General features: G+C 40.0%; 1 protein-coding gene across 1 annotated transcript; it reads right to left on the bottom strand.

Moving 5' to 3' along the window:
* Positions 1–1,299: 1,299 nt before the first annotated feature.
* LOC137287854 (uncharacterized) lies at positions 1,300–12,431 on the bottom strand. Its single transcript, XM_067820237.1, has 7 exons — positions 12,392–12,431; positions 10,789–10,830; positions 8,894–9,241; positions 7,179–7,301; positions 6,536–6,709; positions 6,123–6,198; positions 1,300–4,805 (listed from the first exon to the last, which is right to left on the bottom strand). The coding sequence occupies exons 1-7, from the start codon at positions 12,429–12,431 to the stop codon at positions 4,250–4,252; spliced, it is 1,359 nt and encodes a 452-aa protein (XP_067676338.1). The 3' UTR covers positions 1,300–4,249.
* Between the last annotated feature and the right edge of the window lie 129 nt (positions 12,432–12,560).

Raw genomic sequence — 12,560 nt, 5'->3', positions numbered from 1 at the left:
AATAATATTGCATTAGGAGAAGAACAGATAAACATGGAAACAAACATGTTATTCATAAAATCAACAGCAATTAATAGTATTCGATATACACAAAACGAACTTAAATAAGTATCCCTTGTGTTTAAAACTGTAAATGTTCAATATGTTTAAAATAATTCCGTCAGTTAAAACGAGGAAAATACAAGCAGCAGGGGTTGTTTCCGAGGGACCTAATTTTCGCCTGATCGATGTTTTATACCTACGGTCATTGGTAAACCGAATACATTTTCAGAGCGTCTTGACAGCGGCGTAACAAAGTGTTCGAGCCCCACGGGTCTTCGTGCATTTGTGCAATCGCTTCATACCATGTATATCGTTTCGTTTCCGCCTTAGTCACATGTGCCATATCATATCCAAGCAGGACTTTTATTGCATAGCATTTTCGCTTAGTATACTTGTTTTTATAATCCAAACAGTTTTGTGTTGAAGGCAGACTCAATGTGAATGTATACGCACAAGCATTAAATTTAAGCAAACTCTTGTTTCTGTGCCTTCATGATCAGAATATTATGAATTATCCAGGATTCATTAAATTCCCTGTGTATATATTTTACCAGTTTTGTACATGTGTATTGTTTGGGCATTTAAATACATATGCAATGAAGTAGTCCCGACTGATCTCAGGAACTAATACTGTTTGTGAAATATGGCTGACTTACTATGCGGCACTTTCCGCGACAAGCATAGTCGCCTTTTACGACAAGCGTGGGCTGCTGAAGATGGAACATAAGGTGTGTCGGAAAAACTATATTTAATTCATAGCAACTGTATTAACATGCACCAAACAAACTAAAATATCACATACATAATATCAGTACACTGCATGTCGACAGTAGACTGACAAATGGCAGGCAAACAGTGTCGATATTGCTTGTATATATAATGGTTATACATGTATATAACATGTTATATAATAGTACATGCAATGAATATAATTAATAAAATCAAGACTCAGCTTTGTCCCCAGTCAACATCTGCAGACCATGTGTTTTAATTGCATTTTCACGATTTTAATTAAACAACTTTAATAAAATAAATATCATCTAAAACCACACACAACTTATTGTCCTTTTAATATTTCAATTATGAGGTAGGATACACACTATTTTTCCTGAGATCTACCTGTATGCGTTTTACGGATATTACCACTATTATGATTCTAATATTGATGAGGACATTCTCTAAGAGTAACGTTACATGTTTCCATATGCTTGTTGTAATATTGTAAAATTGTAAATTGTACAAAATACATTTAGACAGCTGCATCCATAATAACCTTTAATATACATGGTAATATTCTTGTATCTGTGTATCAGTACAAATATATATATATAAATATATACATGTCATATATTGTTATAACAACACCGCTTCACTCCGAAGATATGCATAACACTTCGAATTCGTGATGATATCATTGTATAAATTAACATTTAGTCTTTCAAGTATATTTACACATTAAACATCGCATTTAAGATCGCATTAGCATTGTCTCTTATACATAGTTAAATATACCAAACGCATTGTGGCTATATTCTCGTAAGTATGGCATGACGATTATGAACTGACAGGATGATCACGTTCACGTCTGTATTGAGTTAACACTGTCAATATTGCAACATTCAAACATCACCTGATGAAGCATCAGTTAACATTGGTCAATATGCATATGCATGCATGATAAGTAAAGATCTATATCGTGCCCATTGTTAGGATTAAATAGAATACAGATTATAGATAAATAAACGTGGTAATGACACCATAAAAAATTTGTCCTGATATCTGCGGTGTGACTGTTAAGATAATATCCTCTTTAAAAACAATTGACAGAGAATTGAATTTTAGGAAAATACTTTACACAAACCAATCCATGCTGAATCCCAACATGTGGGGAAATTGTTGCCGAAAACAAAAAGTTTAGAAATTGAAACGCAGGACAAAAACGTATCGTTAAAATAATGTTTGTAGTGAAACGCTAAAACGCACTCTCCATGAAATGTACGTGCATCGTGAAATTGTATTTCCAACGACCACATGCCCGTGACTGTGGGCTGTGCGTGAGGTGTTGGGGCACCTTGGTGTATCCAGGCAGACCATCTCAAACCTATGGGCCCAATACAAGAACACTGGGAGTGGTAATGACAAAACTAAGTTAGGTCGCCCACCAGGTTCGCTACACTCGGTCGAGACATCTTCGTTTAAACACAGCGAAATCCCTGGACTGCACAAAATCTCCGACCACACAATGAGCAACTGGCTAGGGGAAGCTAGACTAGAAGACCAGTTCAGCGTCACGTCGTTCCTTTCATCAACGTCAACGTTTGATCTTTGGAGAATGACAATGCTCGACCTCACGTTATACGTGTTTGGCACGACTTCCTCCAGCAAAGCAAAGTTCGGTTGTGACTTTGGCCTTCTCGGTCACCCAATTTGCTCCCATTGAAAATGTGTGGGATACTCGACGATTGCGCCAACGTAATCTACTACCTCAGACACTACAAGAACTGCAAGCAGAACCTCAACAACTGTATCAAAACATTCCTCAAGACAGCATTTAGCATCTCCCTTCTTCTGTGTGTCACTAGTGCTAAGGTGTTACCAGTGCTCATGGTGGTCACACCAGATACCGGAATTGTTCTCAGACCAAGTAGCTTTAATAGCCTTCTATGGTTTTACAAAACCCTTTCTGGATGTTCAGGTTTTGGAAGTCTGCAAAGTGATGATTTTACTGTAACTGAACACTGATGTCATGTTTGAATAAGTTATATACAATCAGTAAATAAACTCCAAAACAGCATGTCAAGTTTCTTTTTCTGAAGAGGTTACAAATTCTCTTGATATTCGACTGCGCTTCTTAAGGCGATTGTTTAACAGTACTCAATGTTAATATTTGATTTATCTTCTAAACTGTTACATGCAGACTGGGGTTTGTTACATTGTAACGTACATCTGTGCAACTCAACCAACGGATGACTTTGATTCCACTTTGCACTCTGTAATGTTGAACTCGTAAGTGTCTATACTGGTGTGTGTCTATGGTTGACTCCTATGATAGGTCTATCTACATGGCAACAAGAATTCATATATGACATTGTTCAGTGTTATAAATATATTGCGACTATCACGAACTCTTTCCACCTTGTACCACATGCTAATATCAACAACAATTTTAAATACAATTGCACACTATTGTATCAAATTCTATTATGGTAAATGCTGGTACGTGTATAGTAATTAATGGACATTTGACACCATTACATGAACACATCTTGGCCCACTCGGACAAAGTATTTTCATCTCTGCGATATTGCATCTCCGCTATGTTAACATAGGCTTATAATAATCAAAGCGTTCTGGTCGTTTGTGAAATTGGGTCCTGGTGCACTGAGGTCGCCAATATTTCGGGAGTATCACGGCGGGGAACACCAGCGCGTTGTACCCATTCTACGTCACGAGTGAACACGTTAACCACTAGTCAACCCCAGCGAGGTCATCAAACAGTTGCATTTGTCAACAGGTACGACTGCATGCATGGGTAACTTAGGCGCATATATTTACAGTTGTAACCATTAGAAGCGCACGTACAATCTGTCCTTCAACCTCACGTTATAGCGTCGGGCCGTACACATTGTTTATGTCTTTGGTCAGCTTGCGTGTGTGGTTGGAAGGTATATTACTTTCCATACTGGTGATGATTCCAGAAAAAGGGTTTCTCTTATATACGAAGACACATATATAAGAAGTAGGGCTCGCAAAATAATTCTTGTCCTTGACAGTAATAGCTATATATTTCCTTTCACTGTACATTTAGTCTCAGACATCGTCATACTGCTGTGAAATTCACTGATTTGCTGACTCAAATACTCGAAAGGAAACAGACTGAATCTTGGCAGAGTTACGACAGTTATTTTCACACACATATATTGGTGAGTGACCATGGCATCACGCCGCATTTAGCAATATTCCATTGATATTACTGTTGGGATACCAGAGATATGCTTCACATATTGTACCCAAAGATGAATCGAACACGGACCGTGGCGTCGACGAGCGAACACTTTGACCACTAAATCTTGTCTACTCAAATACCCCTGTATTTGAAATTATAACAGAAGAGGGACATACATAAGTCTACTGTTAACCTATGTATGGAACGAGATAAGCAGTATAAAGTTGGTCTAAACAAGCACATAAAATACAATGTTTTACGTCACAGTGACCCCAGGTAACCACTGTGACTCCGACTCCGTGAATCAGCAAGCATAGTTCTGGGTTCAGTTCTATACCAACCCTCCCTCCTTTGGATTGCCTCTTCTGTCGTAAGATAATGACCCGGTCGCCTTTTAAAGCTGTTCACTCTCGAGTTTGGCTGCGAGTTGTACCCGCTGCCTGTTATGGCGACCCTGGTGATGTACCTCCGTTTGGCCTCAATGGTAGCACCACTGTTGACTCTTTCCGCATTCATCTTCCCTTCTCTGAACACATTCAACTGATGCTGACGGTACTCCCTAGATGTCTCCTTGAATAGGTGACCGTCCTCCATTATGGCGTGTTCGTGAATAAGGCTGCCGTTAGCTACCAATATGTTCGGCCGCACTCCCGGGGGACTTGAGTTGACCCTTCTCACCTTCCCAGGGTACAGATCGATGGAATGGTCTGGGGTGTAGTTTAGGTTGGAGTTTGGGACAACTTCGGTCATGGGATGTAGGACGGGTATCTCAAGTGGTGTATTCTTTTCAATTCGTCTTTCATTTCGGCAGCATATCCTGTACCAAAGAGCAAAATGTATCAGCTAGGTATGTTCCTCTGATTCTGATTCACAGATAACAAAATGAGGGATGAAAGGGGATTATCAAACCTGGGTGATTCTAATGAAAGGTGTTAGGTAAGTGGAAATACCCATCATCCCTCATCTTTTGGAATGTCAAACGTATCACAGTCCTTGGTGAGCTAACGGGGGCTGATCGAATACTGGATCGCAATAACGACCAACAGGTGGTGGCAACGTTAGGTTGCATAACTCTAAACAGGAAAGTCCTTCACAAATTTCTGAGAAGGTACACCGTTTTCCTAAAACAAAAACAATAATTTTAGACGTTTCAGTAATGATATGCCAGCCAGGAACCCCTCACAATTTCACCCCATGCACCAATATTTTGCTTTAGAAAAGCATGACGGCCTTGTTTTCGTATATGTTAAGTGTGTTTGTCTTGACTGTCACTTTGGTTCTTTTTGTGTCACCAGTGCGCTTATGATATGTGCTTCATGCTGATTTAATGCATCCTGAACCTTTTGCGCCAGCAGCATTAATAGTCACACTCGTAGTTTTCAAAAGGAAAACGTCAATTTCACAGCGTGTTCATTCAGATCTCTATTCTGCCTTGATAATTATTATGGATTCTCTAAGATGATGTCGTTTTCAGAATGACACTTTTCATTTGACGCAAAGTAATTTCTTCCCGTGGGAGAGCTGGGACAAAGAGGCTGAAGCACCCACATAAACTGAGTGAGTGAGTGAGTGAGTGAGTTTAGTTTTACGCCGCACTCAGCAATATTACAGCTATATGGCAGTAGTCTGTAAATAATCGTGTCTGGACCAGACAACACAGTGATCTGTGCATTGATCATTAGCATTGGTCTGCGCAATTGGGAACCGATGACATGTGTCAGCCAAGTCAGCGAGCATCACCAACCGATCCCGTTAGCCGCCTCTTAAGGCAAGTATAGTCGCCTTTTCTGGCAAGCATGGATTGCTTAAGGCCTATTCTACCCGGACCTTCAAGGTCCTACAGAAACTGACTACAGAGGCAGATTGTGTGCTTTGTTTAAGTTTGTTTGTCGACTAACGCCGCACTAACCAGCATTCCAGTTTACAATAAGCACGTGAATCTGGATCGGAAAATCCAGTGGTCAAGAGTAATGACATTGACCTATACAACTAGGATACCATGACATGTGTCAACCGAGTCAGCGAGCCTGACCGACACATCCGTTTAGTCGCCTTTTACCACAAACATGGGCTGCTGAATACTTATCTAACCCAGATGTTCACGGGAACATAATGTATGAATTCCGTCTCCTACCTGCAGACGATGACAGCAATGATGATGATGATGATCAGCAGCAGCACGCCAACAGAAACCCCGATGATGATGCTCTCTGAAGAATATCATAATCATAGTGTCCACACTAAAGTTGGGTCTTTATAAATGCTCTGAGCGTATTTATAAAAGGTTAAATTTGTCATGAATATGCTTCTTATTTTGCATTTAGAGTAACATTTTATAACAAATACCTGCAGAAGGACAATACCATGTTTACCATTGAGTTCGAACTCACACAATGGCTATCTCTATATTACAAAACTGTTCGAGTGCATTTCTTATGATGGATCAAATTCTTGCAAATCCAACACCCATTCTTCATTCCTGTTAAATGACTTGAGTTCATCTTGGTATGTCAAGCTCCTACACGTGAATATTAGTTTATAACTGACCTTCAGTATCCATCTTTGAGGATGTCTGTTGTGGTGCTAGTCGAGGTCCTGGCGATGGTGAAGACGTTACTACGAGGAGATGATTTGCTGTCGGTGACGGTGTGGTAGTGAGAGGAGATGTCGCTGTGTTTTTCGCAGTCGCCGGAGCTCCAGGTCGGACGTCAGGACCTGTGACTACGAACAGAGGGAAAGGCGTTATGCATTAGTGATTACCCTTTCCAAGACTAATGCTGTTTTTGCATTCCGTTTGTCCCATACAGTAGATATATCTGTATCTTTGACGGTCACTGTAACGTTGAAGTAACAATAGTTTGTAGTTTTTTCTTCATGAGCACGTCCACGCTGAAAACACAACTACCTTCCCCTATCAATTTTCTGTTATTATCATATTGACAGAGAAGACAGATTGTATATATATAGCAAGTCGACTGGTTGATTTGTTAAACAGATACTATTCTACTAAAGTGTATATCAATCTTCTTAAGTAACGTCAGACCTCGGACACTGTTGCATAGTGCGAGTGTGTCAATGACACAGTATGCTACTGTTATGTTAATGGGCTCCTTACACATGTCAGCTTAACATTCACAAATGTCGTAGATACCACCCTGTGCGCTCATGACACTATCGTTACAGTTCCTACCCGTTGTAATGTAGCCTTTCTGTGTCACAGACCTCGGCGGTGCTGTCGCGGCAGTTGTCGGTGTAGTCGTTGGACGTGTCACTATCTTCCCAGTTCCGTCATTCCGACACGCCACCGTCAACACTGAAACACCAACGCCATGACAGACGGAACAGCCTTGCACATAAACACACAAACAGTCGTATGAATATACTATTATAATACGCACAGTGCAACCCGTGAAGAAACCGGGTATAACTGAATATGTATTACATGATCCGCGCTGAAATGTCACGAATTTCCATAACAATGTTTTGAATATAAACATGCTTGAAACGAGCTGTTCAAGTATTATATACCGCGTTTTTACAGCTGATACTCCCTCTATGGTTTAGTCCTTCGTGTTCATAAGCCATGAGCCAACCTGTGATATCTTTACCTCTATTGATGTAACCCCAGATGCAGGGGAGACATCCTTAAGTAAAGCTTGCTTTGGCCTTATGGGTGTGGGTACGCCTGGTAAAGCCTTTCAGAGGTAAACAGTGGACAATGTGCAAAGGAATGTCGCCACGGGGCCTTCACCTCGGACTGTGCTTCAGTCGGGGCTTCACGGGAGTTGATTTTATCAGCTGACTCACGGGCCTAATTGCATTATTCGTACACCTTTGGGAAGAAGTTGAATCAGGTAGAACGACAAGCGCTGTCATATTGTTCGTACAACAACGAGCAATATGCCATTTTCTACTTTTCAATTAGACTTCGAGTTCCACTTGATGTGACATACGGAAGTATTTCTATACCTAGGATGCTTGGAACGTCCTTAACTTTATACCCGATCCCATAAGAGGTAGGAGCGAGTTGTATTAAGACAGATACACCCTAATGCGCGCTGCCCAGTTAAATGTTGAGGCTAGGGTGATTTCATGTACCTGTACCCGATCAGTGAAATGGTCATGATATCAGCCTCTAGTTTGTCGCAGTGTGGTACCAATGTTATCGGCGTTACATGCAAAGCCCATTGGTCCAGCCTCATACTGACCTCATATAGAGAACGTGCAGTGATGATGCATTCATTCATTCATTCATTCATTCATTCACGTCGTCTACATGTCAGGCTTTAAATTGCTTATTAAATTGTTTATTTCTCTCTCTCTCTCACTCTCTCTCTCTCTCTCTCTCTCTCTCTGTGTGTGTGTGTATTTGGGTTTTTAGTATTTTTGGTTTTTTTTGGTTTTTTTGGTTTGTTTGGGGTTTTTTTGGGTTTTTTTGTTGGTTTTTTTTTTTTTGGGGGGGGGGGGGGCTAATAGCGAAACAGTCCACTTGTCACACTGAAGACCTAGGTTCGATTCCCAACATGAATAAAATATGCGAAGCTCATTTCATGCTGAATTACTGCCCAAAACTACACGTTTCTCATTCTTTTCTTTTTATTACATAAACTTTACTACTTTCTCTAACGATCAGATGTTTTTATTCTGATGAACACATGAGAATTCCCAGTGTACTTTACAAGCGAATACTAATTGCAATTTATATTTTCCTCAATTCGTTGCTTGCCGACTTATAAGCACACGCTCTCTTCGAAATCAGTCAATTGTTTCATTCTGAATATGGGATGATGGTGAATATTTATACAGTCTTTCTTGTTGTTGATGTTGTTGTTGTTGTTGTTGTTGTTGTTGTTGTTGTTGTTGTTGTGATGATGGTGTATATATTGTTAAAATAAAACCACTTACGACTAGTTCCACTGACAAGCAGGCAATGACCCGGATCAGTCACTGCCGTTGTCGACGATGTCTTAGCGACATCTACAGACAACGGCGTCTCCGTGTCCATGACAGCTTCAAGACTCCCCTGTCTGTTACACCAGGCGTACGACGCGCCACGGGGGAGGCCGTCAACGACGAGGATGTATGCCTGGCAAGTAGAAGTTGTGACGTCGCCCCAAGGGTAGATGGTGACCTTGTTGTTGTCTTGCATGGTAGACAATGTACATGTGCACTGACTAAAGCCGTCAGACATGCCGACGCTGTGGATGTAGAAGACGTTGCTGGTGAAAGGGTCGGTGCCGCACACGTCCACCACTGAGGAGTGAGCGGGTTTCGGAATGAGTAATTCATATGCCTATGGGTTTAATATTATAATAATTCTTCTCTTAATATGCGAACGGCATGGGGGGCTTGGGGTACCGTGATCAAGCATATCGGTGTAAACAGCTTTGAGTGCAGACCCTCTCGGTGGTGTCACAACCTCTTATGTACAGTATACAACCCCGTGCTCTTAAAAAAACTCAGGACACCATTGGTAAATGACTAGATGGTGGTCACGTGAGCAAACACCTAATATACTCTCGGGTGCAGCAACGTGCAGTAAACTTGGACATAGTATAATGACAATGTGTCCCAGTCCACCCAGCCGTGGATGGGTACCTCGTAAGTATGAGAAAGCTACGTTAACTAGCTGCCTAGAAGTTGTATCATCCCCAGGGAGTCGAGATTGAATTAAAGAGAGAATGAACAGATGAGCTGGATATTGCGCCATACAAATATGTTCATATTATAAGACATCAGTAAATTGATTTCCGGGATGACGTGATAAAAAACGTTATATAACTTGCTGCCTAGACCACCATGTCAGTATGGATGTCACTCGTGAACGTCCGGGCTAGAATAGGCCTTCAGCAACGAATGCTTGCCATACGACAATGCTTGTCGTAAGAGGCGGCTAACGGAATCGTGTGGTAAGGCTCGCTGACATGGTTGACATATGTCATCGGTTCCCAAGTGCGCAGATCGATGCTCATACTGTTGATCACTGGAATGTCTGTTCCAGACTCGATTATGTACAGACGGCCGCCATATAGCTTGAATATTGCTGAGTATAAACTAAAACTAAACTCACTCACCCAGTTCGGATGGTTGATGTTAACGTTTGCATTACCTTGAGGAAGTAGAGGAAGCCTGTTTATAATTAAAGTGCACCTTCCACAGAGATCAATTACTGTGGAAATTGTCAAAACCGGCATGTGTCCAATCCTGCAATGTGCCAAAACCAGCATAACGTCTCAGTCCCGTCTGTCTAACATGGATTATTTTTTTCAGTCTCGATGAGTGCCGGTTTAGACAGCTTCCACTGTACACTGAATCTTTATGGATAATGTAATCCATTAACCATTATTACATGATGGCAAAATGAGGATGCTCAACCCAACATAAGCACATAAAGAAACGAGACATTTAACATAAGCCCATGTCACAATTACGTTATCGTATTTAAGTGCATTAGTTTCTCTTTAGATGCATTTATGCCATTAGTACCAAGTTCAATGTAACTGACATGTGTGAGGTTCATGGTACTAACGTTTATATTACCTCCATACAACATCAAGAATTCCCAGTGTAAACGCATACTAGGTTTACAGTTTGGTGGGCATTGTAGAAGTTGGTCAATCAAAAAATGAAACATAGAACTTTCTGGATGACAACGCCTTGTATGTTGCTTTGAGCGACGTTTTGATCTTGTGAAAGTGAAATAATCTTAGTTTCATAGCGATCTGAAAATCTACATCGAAAGGTCGCTTCATGCAAGAGGTTGTCACCTATAAAATTGTATGTTTGCATATTAGTCTTACCTGGAATTTCTCTTTGTGGACACTCGGTGAACACCTGGTGCACTAGAAATACATACAAATGTATACAAACTTTGAGCACATTATATTAAATAAAAGTGTCAATCATGTCGTATTTACATGTTTAACCGTTGCATTTTCAATGTATCAGAACACAATATGCACAATATGAAGTAACTATATCACTTCTGCATATATCACGTTAACATTAATAGACGTAATTATTTATTGTTATATACAGATGTATACAAACAACATTCGTATAATATTTATAATTCACATTATTGCTCTATGATATTCTATGATATTCGCTTTCCAGATAATAAATCATAATTATTACTATCACGGACACGGAAAAATGATTTTTCGAAGTATATTGTTATAAATTTTTATTCACGGATCTTAGAAAATGTAACAGTGTTACACAATATACGTACCCGTGTATACAAGACATACAGTCAATACTCTCACACATCCCATATCTATGATTTACAGTATCTCTTAATCCATTCAGAATCTCCCAGCATCTCGTCACAATATTCCCTGTCTACATCTGGAGACATCCCTCGCTCACTCCTTTTATATGACATTAGTAGTGAACTTATTTATCATCGTGTCTCATATTGTGCACTTAGGCGTTGCGAAATGTTTTAAGACACCATTATGTTCGTCATTACAGCTACTACTGATTTCACCTACTACCAGTGAAATGATTTGTTTGTCAAGCGACATCCATCATTTGTTCAGGCTATACCATACCATGGTCTCGCTCTGATACACAGGTCAATTATAAAAGGTACATCATTTCGTCAATACAATGCTTCTCCTTTCCCACAGACATTCATCTTACCGGAGAACTCCCAGTAAAAGCATATACCTCCAGCTTGTGTGTTCCGTGATAAATTAGGCCACTTGTACACTCGAGAGACGTCAGAACTATTCATCGTAAGGACACTGACAGCTACATAGATGAATGGTAAAGCCTCACCTTTCTGTGTTCAAGCATATATCTGAGTTTAATGTTTGCATACCTCTGCCTCCAATTCACTTTCGCTACTGTAGGTATCAATTGCTATGTTTGCACATAATTCCAAGGAAAACAGCAAAGAAAGATATATTTACCCAACCCGTGCGTTAAAACGTACATTGATATATATTATCGTGAATTATTAATACTATGTTTACATTACTACGGTACTTTATATTATCCCAGAAATGAAATTTGGAAAAAAGATATTGTTTTAAAGATATTGATTAGAATCTATAAAGCAAGGATGCTGTTAACAACAGTTGTTCAATGAACATCTGTGACAACATCACAGGACCTTCGTAAGTAAACGAAAACATGAACGACATTGCTTATGTAACGACACTTCAATGCATACATCGAGGTTAAGAGGTACATTTCAACTAAAATTGAAATGGTTACCAAATTTACGCCACTAGTTGCTATATGCAGCTTTAGATCAACTTGGTATAGTTTGCGATGAATTGTTACTGTATCTACATACTGTAAAATCTATGTAATTTAAACACAGGGCGGTGCAAAAAGATTTTGCTGCACTGTTGCCTCTTCTTGGAGAAGAACTGTTTCAAATACATTTACCTGGGATGGACTTTCTGATAGTGGAAGAATATGTGCGCATTTTTCGTTATTTTGCATGAAGAAATCGATGTGTAGTTGTGTTAAACATGTAGTCCACAATCTCTCAGAATGAATTATGCATATTCCTTTAATACATCTGATCAACAATATCAAATATGCCCGTGACCGC

This window comes from Haliotis asinina, chromosome 6, assembly GCF_037392515.1.
Source record: "Haliotis asinina isolate JCU_RB_2024 chromosome 6, JCU_Hal_asi_v2, whole genome shotgun sequence".
Classification (NCBI taxonomy): Eukaryota; Metazoa; Mollusca; class Gastropoda; order Lepetellida; family Haliotidae; genus Haliotis; species Haliotis asinina.
Note: the sequence above shows the minus strand (reverse complement) of the source record. Positions and strands in the feature narration are given on the sequence as shown.